The sequence below is a fragment of the Pollachius pollachius genome, assembly GCF_949987615.1.
Source record: "Pollachius pollachius genome assembly, chromosome: 7".
Taxonomy (NCBI): Eukaryota; Metazoa; Chordata; class Actinopteri; order Gadiformes; family Gadidae; genus Pollachius; species Pollachius pollachius.
Window position 1 is genome coordinate 20,289,754 of NC_136940.1, and position 25,454 is coordinate 20,315,207.

Consider the following 25,454-nt stretch of genomic DNA (forward strand, 5'->3'; position numbering starts at 1 on the left):
AGAGTAAAACACACACGGGGGGGGGGGGGGGGTGCGAGATATTAACGTTGATATATTATCTATGAAAACAGTTTAGGGAGCGATAATCACGCTAATTGCTTTAAACATGTTAAGCTTTCTGTGACGTTGATGGCTAACCCTCGACCGGTCGCCACATGAAAGACCCTCACAGACCCACACACACACTGACATGCTGTCAGGACGCGCTGTCTGTCTGCAGGGGCCTGAGACGCCTCTGACAGCATGTCAGCGTGTGTGTGGTTCTGTGTGTCCGTGTGGGTCTGTGTGTGTGTGTGTATGCGTGTGTGTGTGTGTGTGTGTGTGTGTACAGAGTGAGGGGCGCTTGGCAGAGGCGCTGGTCAACACTTGGGTTCTTGACATGGAAGCATGAGGCCGGAGCTCTGAAAGTGTGTGATGGATGGGGGGACGGGACGAAGGAGAACCGATCACATAAAAGACAGGCTATGTTGGCCCGGCATGTTGCTGCATCCCACGGCCCCCTCCATCCTCAACTCCCTCTCCAGGGGCCCCCTACCCAGGAAACATACTCTTTGACTGGCAGCTTCAAATTCAATCTACATATCTTTTTACTATAATGTATATTATTCCTAGTTGTCTTCTAGCAACGTCCCTGAAAACAGCAATGTAGAGAGAAAGAAAGAAAGGTTGGTGGTTTGGGCAGTAGAGGTCAGAAGTGAGACAAAATGTTTGATTCCACTGATTATGCTCAGATCTGTCTGGACTTCAGTATCCACTCTCCTCTCCTTTGACCGTCCAGCTACTCTGACGTGATTATAAACACAGGGAATCCTTCTGATATCCTATCCGAACAATAATAATCATTTTCAGCGCTGGGCAGTGATCGAGGAGCAGACTAACACCGATAAAGAATGGTTTGGGTTTGACTGTTGCACGGCCGCTCACTGCCGTACAGAAACACTATCACTCGTGTTTAGAGGGGAGCCCTGCCTCCTAGAGGCCCCGAGATGCACTCAGGCCCTCAACAACCGTCACCAGTGTCCTGCTTTGGGTTTGTTTAAGCCAACGTGTCCCGGGCTTAACGGAATGCCCTTCATAATAACAAACCACATAAAGTGGCTTGCGATGGGCGAGCATCGTTAGCCTGCATCCACCCTATCCCTCCGTCCATCTACCTTAGACACAGGTCGTCGGGAGGGAAACGGCCTCCTCAGAAGGTGCGAGGTGTGAGCCGTCCTGCTGAGGCTGCAGATGGAAACCACCAACACTTGGGGATCAGCGAGCGAAGCAGCAGAGCGGAGTGGACGACCGCGGCTGGGAGCAACATGTGTGTTTAATCTGCCTACTTCCAAATGCCCCGAGGCAACCACAGCAAAGAGCAGGAGAAGAAGGGGGGGAAAAGGGCCCTCTAAATGGATGAAATTATATCCATATGATTCAACGAGACAGGTTTCTCATGCGCTTTGTCAGGATGCAAAATTAAACACAGCTTGGCTAAAACATTCACATTACATAGTTTACACATACCATTTCCAAAGCAGGGCGAGAGGCTTTTAGCAGCCAGCTTCATCCGTCGCTAATGGGACCTAATTAGAATTAAAGATATTGCCTGGGTCCCTCTCTCTCTCCCTCTCTCTTTAGTCATCAGTCACTCCTTCTTTCTGTTTTTCTATGTATTTTGAGTTTCTCTCTCTCTCTCTCTCTCTCTCTCTCTCTCTCTCCATCTCTCTCTCTCTCTCCCTCCATCTCTCTCTCTCTCTCTCTCTCTCCATCTCTCTCTATCTCTCTCTCTCTCTCTCTCTCTCCATCTCTCTCTCTCTCTCCATCTCTCTCTCTCCATCTCTCTCTCGCTCTCTCGCTCCCTCTCTCTCTCTCTCTCTCCATCTCTCTCTCTCCATCTCTCTCCCTCTCCATCTCTCTCTCTCTCCATCTCTCTCTCTCTCCATCTCTCTCTCTCTCTCTCTCTCTCTCTCTCTCTCACTTTCCAGCCGCTGTCTCTCCCCCTCCTGGCAGCGGCGTAGATGAATCCACACACTTGCTTTGTTTTTCCTCCCAGCGTCGATCCGTCGTTGTGTCATGCCCTTCATCCCATCTCTCCCGCGATACGAGAGTCGACCACCGCGAGTGACTGGACGCCAGGGGCTGCGCTCCAGATGGGGGGAAATTAAGAGGCAACCCAAACACTAGCTCAGCCGATAAATTAGTGGGAGGAAGTAGTCATGTAAATGACTAAAAAAATTGTTTTCCGAAACAAGAACCGCTTCAGTCGTGCCTGCATTGTTTTCAGGGCCAGGCTGAAAAAAGGAAGAAAAGGGGGAAAACGATGCGGATGGCACAACAGGAAGAGTTCCGATGATGACTTAATGGAGCAGCTCGCATAATGAGCTGGCTGCAGCTGGTTTCTTTCTCTTAACAGTGCTGGGGTTTGGGTGTTTTTTTTTGTTGCACTGGAGATGAAGGAGGTGGAGGTGGATGAGGTGGTGGTGGGGCAGGGCGGAGGGGGGCGGCAGCGATGGGTCGGAACCCCCTGTTGCTGCTATGGAGGCCTGGCATGGGGAGGGATGGGGCCTGGTCCTGGCACCGTGCAACAGCAAAGTGGGGGGTGGAGGGCTTCATGGAAGCACTTAACCTGTTGTGCTTCTGAGGAGCCTTCGCTTCCCTCAAATGTGGAGAGGGGGATAAGACGTGACTTCCTCCCCACTGAACTGGCCTGGGCACACAAGGGTCACCGGGTTGAGGGACGGCGGTCAATAAGGTCAGCTTCTCCAGTCAGGAGAGGGAGTAGAGAGGAAGAGGGAAAGGATTTCTACGGCACCTACTCAATAAGATCCAATTGCATATTTCCACTCAAATCCAACTCATCTTTCAACGAAACTGGAAGTCCGGTTTCAGCCAGACTGATGACAACGTCTATGTGGCTACGGCCTTAACGACATGTTGTTTAGACAAGGGGTTCAGGTCCACCAATATCACACAGGCAGTAGTGGAAATGATGCAATATTTTCGAACTATGTTGAACAGCAGTATATTTATATTTCAAAGGCTGTAATATTCAGTGTAATAGTTAATGGAAAAGTGTGATGTGGCATTGCAAGTTTGTGAGGCTGCGTCAAGACTGAAAGGGCTACTGTACCATTCATCGATCATTCTTTCTCCAACCTACATTTTGCTTATTTATGCTTGCTGGCCTCATCCTTTTCGCATAGCTAATTAGCGTGGACTGCCATTAATAACTATAAAGGTATCATTATAAACCTTTGTGTAACCTGAAACCGCTGTCAAAGACAGACTTGCAGGCGGCCAATGAAAATCCTTAACTTGATCTGTGGTCCAAGATAGCTGCCGGACTGATGTTACTGGCGGTCAATGCAGGACCTGTTTGTTTTGATGGGGGGCTGTGAGCCATTGCCTTCATTGACACCAGCGATTCAATCCATCCAGCACCTTTCACTCACACTTGCTTCCATTCTCTCATTCAATTCTCTTCCTGTCTCTCTTGACCACTCAGTTTCTCTCTCTCTCTCTCTCTCTCTCTCTCTCTCTCTCTAGTGTCTCTCCCTGTTCTCTCTCTCTATGTATTCGATTATCTCTCTCTCTCTCCCTCTTCCTCTCTGTCCTCTCGCTTACACCTGCACACTGTTCCTGTTCTTTGACATCCTGTTAATACCTTAATGGGCCTGCTGACAGCCAAGCATGGATGAAATTCATGAATTATCCATGGTGATGCAATTTCAATCAGCGAGCTATTGGTTTATTTGCACTCTCATTAGCGAATCGTTCATTTTTGCATTATGTTCAAACTTTTGTTCAAGTTTCTATTCTGTAGGGTAATTCGCTAATTAGACTAGGTCGGAAATAATGAATAATGTAAGGTTTTGTAGGTTGAGATGTTATACTATTATCTTTTCCAATCCATGGCAACAATAATAGTAACTAAGGACAGGCACAACGTGTGCGATTCAAGGCACAGTGCCCCTAAAGGGCCTCTCATGCTGGTCAGAACAATCTTTAATTGAGTTCCAGTGTCTCCCAGTAGTTCAGTTCTCTGTGCAGAGGTTGGGAGGGGGGGGGAGCTGGCACTGTTGGGCTGTTCTGGAGCCGCGAACTGAACAACAAATAAACATTTCAGAAGCCGACGCGAGGAGCCAAGATAAGACCTTGGAGCCAGCGACTGCAGCTCCATGCGTTCAGAGGGGGAGAACGTGGCAGCTGGACTCAACGACAGGGCCAAGACTGCATTGTGATCAACACCAGCCCAAGGTTCTCGGTTGGCATCGGGTTGGACAGAGAAGGAAGGGCCATTTTACAGAATTCACTGGAATGGGCCCAGGCCCAAATAACACTGTGGATAAAAGAGGACCTGCCCCCAAACATGTGTTGCAACCAGTTTGTGATGGAGCTTTAGACATGGTCCTGCCCTCTTTTGTATCCTCTAGGGGGTTGTGGTTACAGTAGTTGGATGTGTTGGTGTGGCCCGTATTACCAAACCATATTAAGACTAGGCCTGCACCAATCACTCACTCTGTCACTGCTTTACAAAGACCTGGGCTCAGCACTTGCCAGTCACACATCAGCACATTGTCTTTCACAAACCTTTTTCCTAAACCAATCCGTAACCACAGTTAAGTCTCAGCATTGCTTCTGTTCGCTTCCAATAAGTCAGCACAGGCTCCACCACCGCTATGTGGCTCCAGTCGTTCTCCTAGGGGACAAATACAATGTACTCCAGTGGAAAAACGCTGTACAGAATGGTGGACAAAGTAAACCTGCCATGGGCATTGCATTGCAAGGATCCAGCATCCATTGGTCGACCCCTGGTAAATTTTTTCCCTTCATATTTATGGACGATTTTCCCTGAAATTTCTCATCAGACATTTGTTTGTGTTAGCGGTAATACGAGCATAAGCCTGCCACTCCGAGGCCTCACACAGGTCTGCCAGTGAGAGCGGAGCCTGTGCTATAATACCAACATTTTCTATATCCATTCCCCAGTTGTGCTTTAAATTGTGCATGACCTAATCTGCATTTACTGGCTCAGTTCCTTCCAAAGATGATGTTGGCAAATGACTGATGGTAATTTTGTTTTTGTTTTAATTTGTTTTACCTCTCAAAAACGTATACAGGGCAATCTATACGTGACAGTGTGTTACCTGAGTGCAAAGCCAGTTTTCACGAGAATCAAAGTCCCACAGGACGGGAGAGAAATACTTTTTTCTTTTACGAGTGATACTCCATAATTCCATGCGCAAAAAAAACGCTCAACTATTCTACATCTAAAACCAGCGTAAACCTTTAACATCGATGTCAGACTAATTCCAAAAACCGAGAAGATGAAATTCGAAACAGATGTTCATGAGTGAACTGTTGAATTGCGCGAGAAGGAAAGAAAGAGGTATGGAGAGAGAAAGAGAGAGAGAGTGGGGGTAGGAGAGAGATGGAGAGAGAGAGAGAGAGAGAGAACGAGAGAGAGAGAGATGGATAGAGAAAGAGAGGGGGGGAAGAGAGTGATAGATAAAGTGAGACAGAAATTGAGTGAAAGGGGGAAAAAGATGGATGGAGAGAGACGGAAGAATGGAGAGAGAGAAAGAAAGAGACGGGAAAGGGAGATGGATGGTGAGAGAGAGAGAGAGAGAGAGAGAGAGAGAGCGAGAGAGAGAGAGAGAGAGAGAGAGAGAGAGAGGAGAGGGGAGAAAGGGCTAGGGGTGATGCTGCCTTTCTGGAGATACTTAGAGATCATTGGGGTGTAAAACTCTATGGGGCTGAGGTAAATCTCATTTTATATATCAGATTCTCCTCGTGCAGGTTCCAGCAGGTCTACCGACGGCCCATAAAGGAGCAGAACCAGATCAATCTGTGTGCGAGTGTCCTTACGTGTCCCAGAGAACGGAGGCGCTACCCAGCTCCAGATGCAGGCCAGGGCCCTGCTTGTTTCTAACAACCATGGAGCCTCTTTATAAACCCCTATTCATCACCCACCGCCTCTATGGAGGGGGGGGACCATAATTCAATATCACTTATCGTTTTCCTGAACTGGATCACATCGTCTCCGAATTAAGATTAAGAGGAAAATTGGGATTAGGTGTAATTTCATTAATGAGCCTCCTGATAATACCTCATAGCCCAGGCCTATTCTCTCTTTTTCTCTGTCTCTCTCTCTCTCTCTCTCTCTCTCTCTCTCTCTCTCTCTCTCTCTCTCTCTCTCTCTCTCTCTCTCCCTCCACCTCGGCCTGAAGCGCTCTCTCCTGTACATCTTGTTCTGTGTATCGGTTGCGGGTCGGGGGTTTCGTACGAGCTTCCCGTACGTGAAGGTCCATGGTAAGTGTTTACCACATGCTGCAGAGGAATGACCCCCTGGGAATAATAAAGAGCTACCTGACTCCACTCTACGCCTCGTCTTCTCCCAGCTCCAACTTTTCTTTTTATTACTTTAAATCTCTCTCTCCCCCCATCTCTCCCTGTTCTTCCCAGGGTCCGTAATTTCCTTGTGGTTTTCAATGTGTTTCCAAGTGTTACCGATTTAAAAGACTTCCCATTCATCCCCACAATATGTCTTAATATAGTCTCTCCTCCTCTCTCTGTTTGACTCTCCCCCGCTCTCTCTCTTGTTGTAATACAGTATCCCTCTCCCCTGCTAACTCTCTCCCCCATCTCCCACTCTCCTCTCTCGCTCTCTCCTTCTCTTCTCTCTCTTGTCTTAATACAGTCTCCCTCCCCCTGCTAACTCTCTCCCCCATTTTCCACTCTCCTCTCTCGCTCTCTCCTTCCCTTCTCTCTCTTGTCTTGATACAGTCTCCCTCTCCCCTGCTAACTCTCTCACCCATCTCCCACTCTCCTCTCTCGCTCTCTCCTTCCCTTCTCTCTCTTGTCTTAATACAGTCTCCCTCTCCCCTGCTAACTCTCTCACCCATCTCCCACTCTCCTCTCTCGCTCTCTCCTTCCCTTCTCTCTCTTGTCTTGATACAGTCTCCCTCTCCCCTGCTAACTCTCTCCCCCATCTCCCACTCTCCTCTCTCGCTCTCTCCTTCCCTTCTCTCTCTTGTCTTGATATAGTCTCCCTCTCCCCTGCTAACTCTCTCCCCCATCTTCCACTCTCCCCTCTCGCTTTCTCCGCCCGCTCTGTCCTGTGCGGCCGTGGGCGAGACGACAGAGAGTGGCTCCTGACAGGAGCCCTGGCATCTGAAGAGCTGCTCGGCCCGTAGGAAAACACTCTCGGTCGGAGTGGACGCTCGGAGAACCTAATTGCTACACTAAACTCCAGCTGTGAGTTGATCCTCCGCGTGGCATAATGTTCGAAGAATGCTTTTAAAAAGTACCCCTCAAAAATGTATCTGAGGGCACGCCGCACCGCTGTCATGCACGATACTCCTCAAGAGGGTTCTGGGCAGAGTGTCTCTCTGGTATGACATCAGCGCACTCCTGATTGCTTTTCTGGCCGTGTGTTTCTCCTGGCCTTAAGTTCTCCCGTAAAACGCTCAAATTAAACCAGTCATTCTGACCGCGGAGCGCGGCGGTGCATAATTTAAACATGACACCCTAAACGTAAACATATCTTTCACTACATAATTCATCCTCAGTGTTTATGTTGCACGGTAGCGAACCGCTCGGCCGCATATATCAGCCTCACCCCCGGTCTGCCTCGGCAGGGCTGGGTAAGGGGCATTGTGGCAGCGGGCGATGGCGCGCTGGGGTGCTGTGATATGGTATGGAGGAGTGTTTTTTGGCGGAGGCTTGTGTGATGCGGTGTAGCATCGTATGGTATGGTTGGTGTGGTGCGTGGTGATGTGGAATGAAGTAGCGTGGTTTGGTTTGGTATGGCGTCGAGTGTTTTATGTGTTTGGTGTGGTGTAGTATGTGTGGGTAGGGTATGACTGTATGGTGTGGTAGGGTACTGCAGTACCGAGGCTGTAGCTTCTCCAAACATTTCTCTTCAAACGCACGCACGCTCGCACGCACGCACACACACACACACACACACACATAGACACACACACACACACAAACACACACATCCCTCGCACACTGGCTGGATTGGACTGGCATGTTAGCTAAATGGCTAGTGTAGAATATCAATTGTGTGGGGGCCCTAACAAGGGCGGCACTGTTACGAGATGACCAGACATCCACACATTACAGATTACAGAGCATTTCTCCAAAACCTCAGCCGACGAAGGTTTTCGTTTGGCTCGCCACTGCACACAAGAAAAAGCCCAGTTAACTACACCTCCACAATCAATAAATAATGACATTATACTCTCATTACGCAATCAGCCCGCATCGACAACTGGGGAACATGCCATAATCAAAAAAGGTAGTATTTTAATCCAAGAAATAGCTCAACTGAAATCCCCAGGTCTCCTGTCAACCTGCCCTTCCCACCCTACCCCGGTCCTGGGCCTGAATCCCCCTCCACAGCCCCTCCTCCCCCAGTAAATGATGGAGAACTCCAAAGGCAGGCCCCGCTCTATCTCTCCTATGTATTAGTAAACCGATCTGTCCTCGCTGGAGGAGTTAAACTGATTATGTTTTTGGATGAGACCGGGATATGACACAATCTGTGTGCAATGTATAGGCGAGCTGTGTCTCCCTCCCTCCCCCCTCCCTCCCTCCCCTCCCCCCCCCCTCCCCTGGTCCTTCGGTTTCCGATACCAGAGTGTGATTATATGTGGAGGAAATTGCAAACTTGAAGTACCGTATTCCAGACAGACGCAATTAGGGTGCATCTCATGGAGCGGTCCCTCCGTGCTGCGACGGGCAGTCATGTGGTCGCGGCCCCGACGGAGAGAGGGGCTGCTGGGGTCGTATTTATTTTCCCTGGGTTTCACGGTGAGGCCTTTCAGACGCCGGACCCTTTTAACGTGAGCTGGCTGTCGCCGTGCAACGCAGGAATGGGGAAGAACACACGAGGAGCGAATGTAAACGGAATGTGAAAACATACGGACAGAGTGAGAGGAAGAGAGTGAGAGAGAGAGGGGGAGAACGAGAGAGAGAGAGAGAGAGAGAGAGAGAGGGGGGGAGGGCGAGAGAGGTAAAGAAGGTGGAAAAGAAACAGAGTTGAGGTGAAACTGGAATGAAAATAAAGTGTGCAACAGAAAAGACAGGTAGAAGTACATGAATGGATACAAACATGGTTCTGAGAAGAAAGAAGTAGATTGATTTGATAGTAGAGAGAGCGAAGGAGAGAGAGAGAGAGAGAGAGAGAGAAAGAGAGAGACAAACAGACAGACAGACAGACACAGAAAGACAGACAGATATAGAGAGAAATATAGTGAGAGAGAAGGCAGAAATGGGTAAGTATATAGATAGATCGATAGACATACATAGAGCGATAAGCCTGACAAAATAGAATAAGATAAGAGGACAGAAAGACAGATAGAAAGAACTAGAGAGGTGAAAGAGGTGAGTGAACAGGAGAGGGAGAAAGAGAGAGGCAGAGCAACAAATAGAAGGAGCAAACTGGATTGCATTACTGCAGAAGATTGACTGGAAATCCTTAGCGATCTGACATGAAGTTGGCCACGTCCGATCGACAAGGAAAACAAGCAAGATCCATCTCTTTCTAGGACTTTCATTCCGGTGCCAAGAGCCAGTGTTTGCCAACAGTTTCCTCATATGACCGTCACATATGGACGGTGTAGCCTTACTCAAACTCGCCGTTTGCTCGCCAAACGCTGCGCGCTGGGTCGTGGATGTGACAGGAAGACGGCAGATAACCACAGAATGCGATTATGGCTTTGCTACCCAATAACCCTATTTGTCCACGGCGTGTCTGACAACACTCACTACGAATTATTCTTGACACTCGACTTTTACCAGTAACAGGTTGATCCTGTTACCTTGGGCCCCGGACTGGATCTCGGCAGTGGGGCCGGTTAAGTAGAGTTTAGGGCCTCGGATTGGTTCCTAATCATGCATTTAGCCTCAGAATGCAGAATCAACGTCTCTCCTGCTTATTGAGCGTGATTACACCACTTTAAATGAGCCGTACCGTCACTCCCCTCGCAGCCTTCAGCAAGAGAGAAAATGTAGTTTACATTTGAATTTCATGTCGTTTTAGCCCAGACTCTGAGTAACAGATACTCAACAGGCTCCACTGACGCTTTGTGTGTGTGTGTGTGTGTGTGTGTGTGTGTGTGTGTGTGTGTGTGTGTGTGTGCGTGTGTGTGTGTGTGCTCGTGTAAGCATGTCTAGGTGTGTGTGCGAGTGGGTCTAAGCCCTCTATAAATACAGACTTAAACCCAGCCTTCTGGAACAAGATCCCAAGCATAGTGACATCTTCCCAGGTAGCAAGCTAGTTTTGCCACCACCGGCAACCCCCAAAACGGAGAACACATAATAATAACAACCGCAAACGTGAGCGGTCATTTCCGCTAAGTGACTCCGACGGGCCGGTGAACGTCAGCAGCTAGTTCAGGTACAAGTGCGTTAATATCAATGTCATTGGCTGCCCGGTGCCCAGTGGCCAGACGGCTTCAGTTTCAGCCGGTATTCACTGGCTCGTGTGTAGCGCCTCGCGGTTTAATTAGCTAATGGCGCCCGTCCTCATCCCCTGCTTCTGAACTGATTGGACACAATAGACTCTTTTTACCCCTGGAACACACCGCCATCTTGGCCAGGGCTCCACTACTACGTCTGAATGTGAAGGCTTTTGGAAGCGCTTGTCCAAGAATCAGTCCAATAAATCTGAGTGTATTATGTTTGTTTGTTTCACACGAGTGAGAAAAGAGGAAATTCCATGATCTACGCTTTTTTTCCAGCACGTCCCGTCATCCAATTTTCCCTTCAGAAAGTATTTTGAGCGACTGTGTGTGTGTCTGTGTGTTTCTGTGTGTGTATGCGGGGGCGTGTGTGTATGCGGGGGCGTGTGCGTGTGCGCGTGTGTGTGTGTGTGTGTGTGTGTGTGTGTGTGTAATGCTAGTCCTTTTTTCGTTGTGAACTGTGGGGTGGTTCAGTTGGTTTGTTGCTTTTGGTACAAATGGATAATCTGCAAATTAAAAATGTAATCATAATTTTGGCACTGAATTATTTCATCATATTGACGTGTGTGACTTCATGAGCCCTGACAAAAAACATGACGTGTACTTTAATAAGGTGAAGCAGTGTAATAAATTGCATTCACTTTTTTTTTTTAAATATTTGACAATAATATATAACTACTTTAATATTATTATAAAACTAATGAAATAATAATACTTCATAAATAGTACTAATAAGAAAATAAAATAATTTCATTTATGAACTTATGAAAGAGAAAATCTTTGTGCTTATCCTTATTCTTCATAAAGCTGATGAGTTGTGCAACACTTGTTTCGACCAAAGACCAAAGGTAACATGAATTGAAATGCAGAAAATAATGTGCAAATCAGATGCCCTGTTGAATTGATCACATATAATTAAAAAAAACAGTGAAGCGAGCGCTCAGGAGTCAGAGCGAGCGCTCAGGAGTCTCTCCCCAGTGACCGGGCCCCTCGCTCACAGATGGATCCTCCGGTTTTAGCTGGATATTTCTCTGACCTGCAGGGTTCGCAGGCCAACGCTTACACACTTCTCATCCACGGAACATGGCCCCCTGAGAACCCGGGAAGACGTCCGAAACCCTGGGACCAGTGGCAGACGGGCTACATTTTTTTTATATTTATGCAGACAAGCGAAGGGGAACTAAAATAACAGGCGAATTAGGTATGAAACACAACAGGATATTGCGGGGGGATTAGGTTTGATTCCTTTGTGTGTAGTGTGTCCCTGTTTGCTTCTTCCCCCGCTACACAACAGCCCGAGGGGGGCTTTAATTGGACAAAAGTGGTTCAAGCACTTATCTTCTAAAAGTTTATGGCGGTATTTAAGCGTCCTGGACGCCGCTCTTTCTACGGATGGCGGCAGAGTCAGGAGATACAGCTTTTCCTTGTTGTTGTTGTTTTCCGTTCCAATCGGTGCAAAAAATATATAAACTACGGAGAGATTGTGACAATCGCAAGGGGTGAGGCAACGACCGGGGCAGTGATAATTACTTTTTCCTGCCAAGACGCAGCATGAGCTAAATGCAGTGCAGCTGTAGGAGAACCGGAGAGAGGGCCTGGTGTTGTGTTTGGATACGAGCGCTCTGCCACGAGAGCACCCACTGCATTCAGATGCTGCAGTGGAGATAATAAAGGGATTAACCCCGTTTATCTCCTCTTTTTTCTCTTTCTGAAGCATTCGGTGCTTAATCAAAATGTCTCTGCTGTTTCCCCGAGGCTGGTTCCTGGGAGTTGTGGAGTTGTTGCAGTTGCCTGGGTTCGTCAGAAAAGGCACTGGGCCACCACACGGTGACGATGTGAGATAAACAATACAGACAGACATGTTTAAGCTGTACCTTTCAGACTCACCGTGTGTGTGCCATGCACACACACACACACACACACACGCTTTATTTTCTTCGAAACTAACCTTAACCCCAGCCTGAACCATAAATACAAAGGACTTACAGTAAACTCACATTTAGCATGTACAAATACTAACACAGCGAGAAAGGCACACAGAACGTGTGTTTATTTTCTCTGCAAGTCCCAGTTTATCTGTTGGACTCCCAAATCAACATACATCAAATCCCTGCTGATTAGCTGTGTTGAATCAAGACTGAAAACATTTCACACTTCTGTTTATGTATTCTGTCGGACAAGTGTGAGTGTTACAATCCAACACATTGCTTCTCACAGAATCAATACTTCCTATTGTGGGAGTCAATGGAAACCATTCCACAATTTCTCCATTACTTGTAAATATGTCTGTGAATATGAATGTGTGTGTGTGTGTGTGCGTGTGTGTGTGTGTGTGTTTGTGTGTGTGTGTGTGTGTGTGTGTTGGAGGTCAGAGTGATGGGAACGTTCGGTGCACCTCCACAGTGCCTCATGTCCTGAGACAGAGTCCAGTGGCTCGTCCACACTGAGCTGAATTGTTTCAGTGTTAACATCTGGTAAACATCTCCCAACCAAAACACATAAGCACGCAAACACACACATTCACACTTACACACATGAATGCACACGTGCACACACAGATTCAGACACACACACACACACGCATACACACACACACACACGCATACACACACACACACACACACACACACACACACACATATACAAACACATGCACACACCATGTTCATATGTACCACTGTACTGTATATAGGCATCGGACTGTGCACACAAACATATATTTCTCTTCTGTCTTGTGTAACTGAGATATGACTTTAGGGCTGACTTGGGACACCATAGTTAAGCGGTCCAACACACCAAAAAAATAGACAAAAGAGAGCTCACTGCAACACTCAATGTTACAGAAGAACTATGAGCACAACGGCAAACATGACTTCCAAAATTGGCCGTTATTTCTGAGAACTAAAACAGCTGAAAAGCTAACAAGCCCGCCTGTCAGAACGGCACCAACAGTGCAGTGGGCCTTTTCAGCTTCAATCAACGCTCACTTCACATGTACCATAACATGTACCGAAATCAGTTAGAATCAACACAACCACCCTGAGCGCTATTCAGCATTCACAAAACTGCAATTCCCCTTTCAAATTAGTTCGCCTCGAGTCTTCATGCAAACCACAGAAACGACTAAAGACGAAAAAAAACAAAGAAACACAAAGCCTCAATTTCTTAATAAAAAAAACAAAGAAATTCTTGACATATAACAGGTGCTCTTGAATATTGCCGACTTGGTCTTCTCAATAATTAGAATTTGGACGGCTTCCTTACGATGATGAACACGACTTCTGACAGGGGCTTTGGGTGAAACGGAGGATTGAGCAAGACTAGAAAGTGTTACCGTTTGTCCCTGCGGCTCCCTTCTGGAGACTACTACATTTCTCGAATGTTTGGTTTGGATATAAAGGCAACTCACTTAATACTTGTGGGACGGCTAAACATTTAAATCGCGTATTTAAAGGGATCAAGTGTAGGCATTGTTTGGTTATGCTAACCAGATGTGTTGGCTTTTCATGATCTGAACCCCTCGTCTTAAAAAATGGAGCGCACAAAGAAAATAAACATGGCTTCGCACTACACAAATTGTGGGCTAATTGTGTATTTGGACTGAATCATTCTTACGGTTCGAGGGCTTTTTCCATTTGAGAAAGGATGCTGGAGAATGACAGTTTGACATTGATTAGTGTGTTGACTTGTGGAATTTGAGCTTTACCTGTAAAGAATACAACCGCGAATGCAATTATCTACCTACAAGCTAACCATCCACGTCGTATTGGAGAAAAACTCAAATGTTACCGTTAAAAGTATAGGACGATTCTCTTTCGTACCAAAAATAAACACAATGCAACACTCGAAGGACGAAGGAACACGTCCCATCATGTTTACGTTTTTATACACTCAGCGCAAGTTGGCATATAGAATTTCCTCAACAGAAATAATTATTATTCTGAACTGAATTCCTACTATAATGTACTGTTTTGTAACGTAGAAATATATATTTTTTACATTATTGTAATTGATGTAAAATGTGCTTATTGGTTAACTCTGACCCATTTACACTGAAGTGCGACCTAAAATGGGTATTGGATAAACCATAAACATATTTTAATTAATTTGACAAAATAAAAAGGATAAAATGATTGACATTGTACATAAAATCGTCAAGATAGACAACTTCCGGATTAGTAGTCCGGTTTTTTGGGAATAATTAGAATACCGATTTGGATTTTGCTCCAGCCAAGTGCCGAGTACATTTAAATAGACCCAAGTATAAAGATGAAATAGTGTTGTGTGCCATGAGCTTACTTTGATACACTAGCAGGAAGGGTGAAAGTTATGGGGAGTTTAGAGCCCATGCTGACAAGGTTGGCCTCTAGACTGGAGTGTGTGTCTGGGGCGTGTGTGTCCGAGGAGTGTGTGTTTGGGGAGTGTGTTTGCCATGGGGAGTTTTGGGGACCTACCATGCACTTGTTGGGTTTCTCTCCAGAGTGGACCCTCATGTGGATGAGGAGCTTGTAGCGGGCGTTAAACGGCTTGTAGCGGCGGATGCAGCCGGCCCAGAAGCAGGTGAAGTCCTCTCCTTTGCGCTGGTCAATGTGCACCTTTTCGATGTGCCTCACTAGTTCCTCCTGCTGGTCATAAGCAGCACTGCAGTCAATCCAGCGACAAACCTGCCGGTCGCCCGGGGCAGGCCCGGCGAGCTCGTCTCTCTCGGGGTCTGAGTGAGATCTAGCTGGGCCCCTAGCGGAGGACTTGGGTCCCAGGGAGGGGGCGGGTGCCGTGGACTGAAGGTGAAGCAGCTCCCCGGGGCTGGGGCCCATGTACTGGTGGAGGTGGTAGGGTGGAGGCATGGCGGAGTTATGCAGCTGACGCCGGTGGCCGTTGTGCCCGTTAAGGTGGTGGTGATGGTGGTAGTGGTGCTGGAAGAGCAAATCCTCGTTGGAGGAGAAGTCGTCCAGGGGCTCCTGTTTCAGGGCTGCAGCCAGCCTATGGCCTCCGTCCTGGGGTGTCCCTGGTCCGGGAACGGGCCCGGACATCAGAGCCCCGTTCATGAGCAAGCCGAGCCCGTCAGAGCCTCCTCTGGGCCCACCTCCCGCCCCGGGACCCAGCTGCATGGAGCCCTGCTCCTCGCACAGCCCCCGGCCCGGCCTCTGGCCGTGCTCCTGCTCCAGCGACGACACCGACGAGGACAAGGAGGGAGAGGAGGAGGAGGAGGAGGAGGTGCAGGAGGAGAGGGACAGCAGGCAGGCGGCGGGCGAGGGCAGCTGACAGCTCTCCCGTCTCGTCGGCTGCTGGGGGCTGCCCTGCGGCGGGGGCGGGGCCAGGGGCTGGGGCTTGTGGGGGGCGGAGTAGGCGGAGGAGGAGGCGGGGGAGGTGGTGGTCGAGGAGGAGGAGGAGGAGGAGAAGGAGGCGGCGTTGCTGGCGTGGCCGGGCGAGAGGACGTTGACACCGGCCACCGCTGACATCTGGGAGGATGAGCAGATGATGGAGGCGAGGTCGATGCCCTCGCGGGCGGCGCTGGCGACCGACGGGGATCCGGCGACGGCGGTTCCGCTGGGGCCGGTGGCGGGGACGGACTGCGGCGCCAGGGACAGGCGCTGCCTCTTCGGACTGCTGCCGTCGAGCGGGCGTGCTGAGTGACGGGCTCCGGCGGGGGACAAAGCCAGCGGGGAGGAGCCATCTTCATTATTAAAGGCGCACGCCGCATCCTGTGACACGCCGGCGCCGGGGCCGCTCGTCCTGCACACCCGGTCGCAGCTTCCGCCGTTGCTGGCGCTGCCAGCCTCCGCCATCTCCCCCCTCCGCAGGCCGGCGGCCATGCCCTCCCGGGAGCACTGGAAAGGGGCCTGGGCCGCGCAGAGGGTCCCCGGTCCCGTGGAAGAGTTCTTATAGCCCATGGTGGCCTCCTGTTTGATGCCGTACGGCAGAGCGGCTCTCCGGCCGTTGACGCCGCAGCTGTCCTGGTGGTGCGGAGAGCCCACCGGCAGGGACCTCTGGAAGGCGGAGGATGATCTGTGAACGGAGAGGAACAAAAAGCCGTTGAGGGCTGGTTGAGCGCTGAGCTATTAGGGTGACACAGGGAGGGAATATGAGCGCTATTAGCCAAATGCCTGTTGAAAGACACAGAGCTGCTCATCATCTCTGTCAACGGAGAGGCCTACAGCCTCGGCTATACGTCAACCCCAAACGACTCTAGCGTTCACACTAGGCCTCGCTTAGAGAGAAAATGACCTAATTTAACTACTAACATAAACAGCGTGCAGCCCGTGTTTAGAGACTGTGGGAGTCGTTGGAAGCCAGGAACCGTCCAAAGCCAGAGAGCCACAGAAGTTTCACAAATAACTGGAAATGAACCCTTCTGCTGAGATGTTATGAATGGGCATTTATAACTAAGGAAGGGGTGAAGGTGGGAGGGGGAGGGGGGGGTGTCCAGAGAGAAAGAGAGGCCACTGGCTACTCTGACTCTCTGACAGGCTTTGATGACACAAAGGGGTTAAACCCAATCCAAGGTTTGGAGAGAAAAAAAATAGGGAGTCACCTGTTTTGGTGGCATAATGGTGGCCTATGAAGAGTCACCATGTACAATACTGTGTATTATGGTGGGAATCGCTGCTGCCCTGAATGGGGAACCGGGCTCGGATTACTCCATGCGTCGCTGTGATCTCCTACATAATCATTCCTGTCAGTTGGCTCATTATGGATTTTGTCCGAAGCCCCTGAGTGATGTGAGAAGGGCCCTCTTTTCTTTGGGCTGTCTCATGAAGGAATCGTCTTTGTCCCCTCTCCTGACCACGCCGGGGGGAAATAAGAATCTAGCTAGCAACACACAGGCGCCCCAGGCTAGCTCTATCACCGCTGTCAATAACAACTCCTATCCTATCTTTTCATTCGTTCTGGCCTTTCCTTTCCTGTTTGAATGCACTTTACATATTTTGCGATTATACTGTATATAATAGTGTCCTCAAGCAATGAGAAACAGAACACACACATTTGAACACAACCATGTTTAGACAATCTTACCACGCCATCTAGCAACACTACAAAACACAAACATGACAGCAGGGGACAGCGGTGATCAGCGTGTCTTACCTGGAGTCCTGGCTCCCGGGGCTGTCAAGCAGGTGTATGTCGTGGCTGGGCTGGTCACAGTGGAGGCTGTGCTGTTGGTATTGCCCCCCTGAGTGACCCCCCAGCGGCAGCGCCAAGCTCTGCCCACCGCGCATCAGGGCACCCCCACCGACACCGCCGTCGACGCTGCCACCAAGTTCAATGGCACTGTCCTTCTCAGGGCCGTAGACACCGTTCACTGGAAGACAGCGAATCATCACAGTCAGGCAGTCCGAAAAATGGAATCAACACGCCTGTCCATTACATGGTGCTTTGCTGATTGGGTACACCTATTATAATATAGATAATTATAATATAGATCTTGTGCTTTATTATGGAAATAGATAGGTAGGTATGGGAGATAAAGGGGAGGACATGCAGCAAAGGACCATGGCAGGATTCAAATGCAGGGCGCTGCGATCAGGACTGAGCCTATATGGTGCGCGCGCTATATAGATAATATTATTAATAGATTTGACGTACGCTCTTTTCTTTATCTTAGCTCCTCGCAATGTTTAACTTGTAAACTCAGTGTCAACTCTGGCAGAGCCGGACACTGATCCATCGTCACCGAGATTAGGAACAGGGGGACTCAGTCATCCGACGACTTGCCATGGAAGCACGGCCCCTAGCTAGCTAGCAGTGGCGTGTTGAAATGCTATGGGAAGAGCCTAAATATTCTCTGCGAGGACAAACTCTCTGGCTGCGACTACAGTGTTGATTCAGTGAGACTGTGGTCTTCGCGAATGTCCAGCTGCTGACAGAGAAGGACAAGTCACAGAATTGTGCTGCTAAACATGCAGGGTAGTTGATGTTGTGCATTGTTGTCTGCCAAAAGTATGGAGACTATTCCAGGGCTTTGTAAGATTCCACTTGGGAGTGTGCCATCGCGGTTTAACAATGGACAACGGCATTTGATGCTGTAGCAATGCTGTTATCATATTGTATTTTTCAATAACCGAATTGTGTCTTCTTCCATTGTTGATGGCTGCAGCAAATTCAAATGCAGCACCAATTAAGGTCTCTGACAATTCTTTCCACTGTTTATTACTCTGAATGGTAGAATAATATATTTTAAACGACCTAATGAATGGAAATGGCTTGAAAAGTGATGCACATTGATGGGTGAAAAGGAGATAAAAGCAAAGGCAGTATTAGATGTATGAATAAACACTGGTCCACGGTGAGCAAACGCTCCAGCTCACTCTTTGCAGTGACGGACGTGCGTCCGCCACACTCCTCACTCCCTAACTCAATACCTCAACTTCAATTTGCTGTCTGCTGCGATTCTGACAACATCCTCGCACTACGAGTGGTGACTGGGGTGGGCGCCCAACACAGTGGGAACGCAGGACCGCAGAACCGTGGAACCGAGAACCGATCGGAACCTATGAATACGGAGCACAATGGATTGATATGTCCAAATTATAAACATTCAAAATTCCCTAGAAATGTGTGTCCTTTGGTTCAAATGTAAAAATAAACGACAGGGCCATCGGGGAATAAATGATGAGCTGAGGAACTGTAAACATTTTATAGAATAAAAGGAGCCCCAGTTAAAAGCAGGGAACAGAACAGGAGGCAGAACAAGCTGGCGTCCCGCAGGGCTGCAGGGACACTGCTGGTTTCACTCAGAACCATTAACAAAGGGCAAGATGTCTTCATCCATGCTGGAGCCTGCTTTCAGGCAAAACATTTATGTTTATCAAATTGGGGATTGTTCTCTGGTGCTTTTATCCTGTTTTGTATTTTTTTCTTTAATGGGTTAGTGATCTAACCCATTTTGTGTACATTTTTTTTTCAAGACAGGCAGACAAAGAGCCAAATGTTTCTTGCCACAACTTTGAGTAATTCAATCAGCATTGCCAGTAGTGACTATCACCATCTTGTATCCCCTCAACAGTGCTCGACTGTCCATGTGCACGCACACAAGCTGGCAGAAACATTCTGAATTGCAGAACACAAACATGGATGTTATGAAGCACTAAATCTGGGATGTCTTCATTTGAACTCCATGCTTAAGCTCAGAATCACAGGACAGACACACACACACACACACACACACACACACACACACACACACACACACACACACACAATATCCCAATTATCACAAGGAGCAATTAAGGTCAAACCCAAATCAGGTGCAATGTACTTCCAAATCGGTATTATTATTTAATAGGGCAATAGAAACTTTCCAACAATAATATAAAAAGAGAGCACTGATAAGCTGCCAATGATGGGTTTGTTTATAAGAATGAAATGCCAGCGCGTTACCAATATAATTGATTTGAGCCTCTTATCCATCTGCCTTTTCCTCGCCAACTAATGTTTTAACATGGAATGTGCTTCTTGTTATTGCATATACCAATTGGTTGTTGAAGACAAGCTGCTCCTTCACGAATGAACGAAAGAGACAGAAAGGATGGAGGGAGTAAGCTCAGCCGACATGAGGCAGCAGGAGGGGCAGACCCCTTGGGGGGATCCTCACGCAACAGGACCCTTCCTTTCGGGGCCGTTCGGGTGTCAAGCGGTCAGGCCAGTGCTCCAGCGCAACCCCCGGCTATCTGAGCTATATTGCTGAAGCACTCTTTTGTAAGGTCAAATGGATTTGAAATGGTTTCCAGGGTGCTATATTGGTGTGACCTTTGTGTTTTCATGGGGTGAACTTATTTCATAGTTACAATGTTTTCCGTGGCAAAAGGCCTTTGAAGCTGGTCGAAAGCAGTGGACAGAGCTAATTGGGGTGTTTCTCAATAACACACAGACGTCTCTGCACGTTCATGGATGTTGATTGTGCGTTTCCGGAAAAACTGTGGAGATGTTACAATTGTTCAGTTGTTAACCCATAGCAACCCCCCTTTCTTTTCCTTTTTTTCCTGAGACGTGCTAAAAACACACCACCACTGCTCCGAAAAAGAACCAAGGTGTTTCCATTCCAAGCCGACGGATGTCATGGTTCCTGTGCTGCGTGCTGTAGAGAAAGAGCTTTGCGCTCTAGTAATTTAGAGCTTTACATTACATTAACAGAATCAGTCATGCTCTGACTGCACTAACAGGCCCACTAACATATGGTGGCTTGGCCCGGCCCCAGCACTAAATTCAGTTTATATTGAATGCGCCATGGCAATTCAGCGTTGAATATTTCATTGTGTGTGTTGTCGGGTTTTGATCCGGAAATGGAACCGGGACAGAGCACCTGGGACGGAGAGGTGAAACGTAAGACGTGACGCTAGAGACGGTGACAGCTGAACGAATAGAAAGACTGTGGAGAGAATCCCCAAAACGTGACCGGGGGGACAGAGAGATAAACCATTACGTTTGAAAGAGAATGGAGAGAGGACGTCAGCGCCTTGAGGGATGTATGATGATGGATGCATGCATGTGAGCGTCCGTGCATGGTGTTTCAAAGGGAACGCATGTGCCTTGTACATGCAGGGCTTTGAATAATGTGAGCTGACTGGGCCTTTAGGTTGATCTTCGAATGGTGGCCTGTTTAACCAATTGATCTAAAACAACATATGGTTTTTATATCCATATTTCAAAATGAATGCCTGCTATATTTTGTGTCCATCACAAAGTCTATATTAAATCAGACACGTTGCAATGCTTAGCTTTTGAAATGTTTTATATTTATACATTTTGTAATCCAATCCCAATATTTCTGTCGGAATTGTCTAGTGTAACCGCATGTAACAACGTAACAATTGTTCAAATCCAGTAAATGTCCCCTTAAAACTTTTTAGCATTGTCACCACTTAACACACACAAATCCCATTAAAAGTGCTGAAAAGCACAAATTTAAAATGGTATTGCCACACCAACAAGCGATTGCAATATCTATCGTAATTGCATTAGGCTATTTGATCAATTTCGCGCAAAGAAACTCCAGACACACAGGGAGCATTCATCTCTCAGGCCCGATTCAAAGTGACACTCCCAATGTGTGAGATCAGGGATGGAGAGAGAGGAAGAGAGATAAAGAGAAAAAGACGAGAGAGATAGAGGGAGAGAGCGAGCAAGGGAGAGATTAGAAGAGAGGGAGAGGAGAGGAAAAGAAAGTGATGCGACTCTGCCAGAAGAACTCGGGGCGAGGGCTCTGTTTAACGAAGAGACTGTGTACAGATGTGCTGGCCCATCCTCACAAGACCCCACTGATGTCAGCATTAACAACCAGCGACGCAGACCCACAAAAAAGGCCTCTATTGTTATCCGTCCCGCACAACGCCACCCTGAAAGGTCATTTTTGGAACAATGACGAAAAAAATAAAAGCTCTGATGGTAACACGCTATGTAATAACACGCCATTACACTTAATGGGATGTTCCATGCCGTAAATGTCATTACCGGGTAACTACTCCTTCTCCCTGCCTTTTCCCCTTTGTGTAATTAAAGTGGTTTGTTCCTTGTACTACCGGGCGAAGCACACCCCTTTAGCTATGGGGCGATGACAATGTGAGGTCCTTGCCAAAGATCCACGAGGACACACTGAGGCTAGTTATCAGCGATCATAAGGACCAGACATGATGTCTTCACGTCCACAGTCCATGCATCAATCCATAATCTGGTGTGGTGAAGCGACTGACGGCTGACTGAATTAGATGGGTTGCCATCATGTTGGAGATAACTGCGGCAACTCAGGAGAGTTATTGGAGGACATGCGTGTTTATTCTCTGGCTCCGGGGCGAAGGACAGGAAACAAGGTTCCAATCACCCTCCAATACGCACGCTGTGATGTCATCCCTGTGTCATGGCTCCCCCCAGTCTGAACCCGTTGGGAAGGAGCGAATAAACCCGAACTGAGACGCACCTCAACCACCGAGTGGAAAGTGTTTTTCAACCCCGCTTCCTCGTTGATTAACCCGCTCACGGGGAGCAGAGAGTTAAACCGAGCATACAGAGAGAGAGAGGGGAGAGCGAGCCCCGAGACAATAGACAGGGCTGATAAATGAACAGAGCGTCGGTAATGAAGATAATTACTGGAGGCTGCGAGCCACGCTGGAGGGGAAGCTTGCAGTCATCGTGACGTTGATTCATTTGATTGTGTGTGCGCCGTCCGCATGTTGGACGCACTCCCCGTTGGAATCATCACGCTCGGCGCGTGTGTGTGTGTGTGTGTGTGTGTGTGTGTGTACTTTAATTGCACACCTTTCCTTGTTGGGGCCGGCCTTGGGCCGCTGTTAATCAGAGTCACGTTCAAGTTCAGCAGTGTTGTGCATTGGCCAACATTCTCCCTGCTGACCTCAGTGACTAATAAATAAGTAATAAAGCCGAGCAGACACATGTCTCCAATCTTGGCCCGAGCAGAACCTTTTTGGAAAACAACATGGCTATTATTCCCAGGATGCACAGTAATGGCCGCGCTGCCATACAAAGCATACCACTCGCCTTAATCAAACCGTATCATCACATAGGGGAGAGTTTGTGTTTCTATATCTCTCTCAGGAATGCCTTGGCTCTGCATACTGTATCTGTCAATATCCCCACCCTCCCCCCACCCTGTTAACTTTCTATGTCCCTCGTTCGTTTTCAATCTCGCTCTCCCTCTCTCGTTTTCACATCCCTCTCTCTCTCTCCCTCTCCCTCTCTCGTTTTCCCATCCATCTCACTCTCGTTTTCCCATCCCTCTCTCTCTCTCTCTCTCTCTCTCTCTCTCTCCGAGTCTCCCCAAGCTCTCCCTAACTCTCTCGCCCTCTCACCTCGACCCCTCTCCCTGCCTCTATCCGCCGGTATTATTAGCCGTCGCCGGACAATCACAAGCACTGTGGCGTCTGATCAGCACATGGAGGCTGTGCAGCGTTATTAAGTGTAATTGGTGGTAATCTGAGGCGATTTTAGATTTCGGTGACACTTCAGTTCTCTACAATTCTCGCCTCTCCCTTTTAAGTCACCTAAGCGGCGTGTTAAGTGCTGCACCGAGACCGGCGGCGTTGCCAGCACCTAATGCGTTCAAGTCTTCCCCGGGACGCTGTGCTCAACGAGGAGCAGATGTGGGGACAGATTGATGGCTGAGGGGAGAGGAGAGAAGAGTCGGTGATCAGAGGTGTACAGTACTTATAACGCGTGACCCCGGGGAGGGAGGTGGGGGTCTGATGGGGGGGGGGGGGGGGGGGGGAAGGGGGGTTGCTGGTGGAGGTGGACGAAGCAGGGGTTGGGGTGGGGTGGGAGTTCGGATGGTTCGGGGGGGAAAGGAACAGGATGTCAGAAGTGACAAGAACAACTGAACCCCGAGGTGCAACAAACTGCCAGCGGGGCAAGACGGATGCATGTGGAAATTCAGCGTGACACCTCATACGGTCCCACTTCGGCCCCCCGTAAATCATGGCGTTCAGCGCCCTAAACTGTTAATAATGATCGTTTTATTCCACAACACCCCCCGTAACCACCAACACCACCGTACCCCTTCTGTTCCCCGCTCTCTCTCTCTCTCTCTGTCTCTCTCTCTCTCTCTCTCTCCCTCTCTCTTTCTCTCTCTCTCTCTCATCTGTTGCTTATTCTTCCCGCCGACAGGTCAATCTTAGCGGTAAGTGTCTGAGGGCCTCGGGGCCCGGTGCTCCGAGCTACGAGGGGATGCCGCCGCTCAGGGGTAGCTGTAACGATGCGTGTTGTCCCCGTGCAGATGTTGTGTATTAGCGGTCCAAAGCCCTTTCCTGGCTTCCCGAAATCTCATAACTCATGTCTATATTTGTGTCTGCGGTGTAGTCCCGGAACCTTTTTGTTTGCTTAGTAATGGCTGTATGATTGAAAAACCGGAGGGCAGAAGAAAATGAAAAATAACAACGTCTAGTCTGCCACGGCTCCTCTTCTAAAACAGGTGCGGAGCATGGGAGGAAGGGGGGAGAAAACACAGTATTAAATTAGGTGGACGGACAGAAATGTCTCTGTTGTTCTAGCGAGATTACTTGGTTCCAAGCGGAGACATGAGAACTCTTCACGAGGATGAAATCAGTTTGTTATGGCTGAGTTTTAGTGAGCTGCATTGGGTTTTCTCAGTGAGTCGTCCTTTACCTGCATTCTCATGGTTCGAACTCTGAGATAAAGTTTTAAAGAGGGGTTTAAAGTGCAAAAAGAATGAACATAACGAGCGCTATTTTAATTTTATTGTATCAATAAAATAAAACATCAATAAACCATGAAACCAAACACAATCTAATCTGTGAAGCCCTCTGAATGAACCTTAAAGTACAAATGAAACCATTGAAGTGGTGAATTAACGATAATTTATAGGTTCGATAATGAACTGTAGAAGCTCAACCAAGATGATTCCCACATGATATGTGTAATTTTGTGTCCAGAGAATGTACACTTCTTTGTCAGTGAAAAACCCCCTCAATGCAATGCCTTTCATCTGTCTCTGTACTCATCTCCCTATAACGAGCCCACGGGACAAAGTAGACGGCCAAAAGAACTGTTGTAAATTGGTTATTTACGGTGACGTCAACATGTCTGTGATCTCAATTCATCACATCCTATAGACCGACAAAGAGGACAAACAAGACAAATGTACGTAGGAACCAAGTTTTGTCCAAGGCTTGTCAAAGAAAAATATGATCAGCAAACAGCATTAACGTTATGCCAGCCCCTCAGTACCAATCTGCCTTGTTACCCGGGCAACGGCAGACCTCAGACCCCAGCAATAAACACAAACAAATAGCTGGCGGGGAAACTCATTCACTCAAACCTCACTTGGCCCTACTACTCCTGGCAGGCACAGGCCGGCAGGCTGACACCGTCACCGGCATGGGAGGACCAAACCCCTGGGGGGAGCATGCCATGCACAGGAAAGAACGATATATAAATTGCACTCTCTCTCCCCCTCTCTCCCTCTTTCCCTCTCTCCCGGTCTCTCTCTCTCTTTCTCTCTCTCTTAATCACAAAGCATGTAACCACACTTCGCCT

General features: G+C 48.3%; 1 protein-coding gene across 1 annotated transcript in view; it reads right to left on the minus strand.

The window, feature by feature from the left end:
* The window catches only part of glis1b (GLIS family zinc finger 1b), a gene marked incomplete at its 5' end in the record, with an annotated part of 65,611 nt that overhangs the window by 24,463 nt on the left and 15,694 nt on the right, over positions 1-25,454 (minus strand). Inside the window, 4 exons of the mRNA XM_079740046.1 lie at positions 14,909-15,610; positions 15,662-15,781; positions 15,890-16,460; positions 17,538-17,754. Coding sequence (XP_079596172.1) covers positions 14,909-15,610; positions 15,662-15,781; positions 15,890-16,460; positions 17,538-17,754 — 1,610 coding nt within the window. The remainder of the gene's footprint in view (positions 1-14,908; positions 15,611-15,661; positions 15,782-15,889; positions 16,461-17,537; positions 17,755-25,454) is intronic.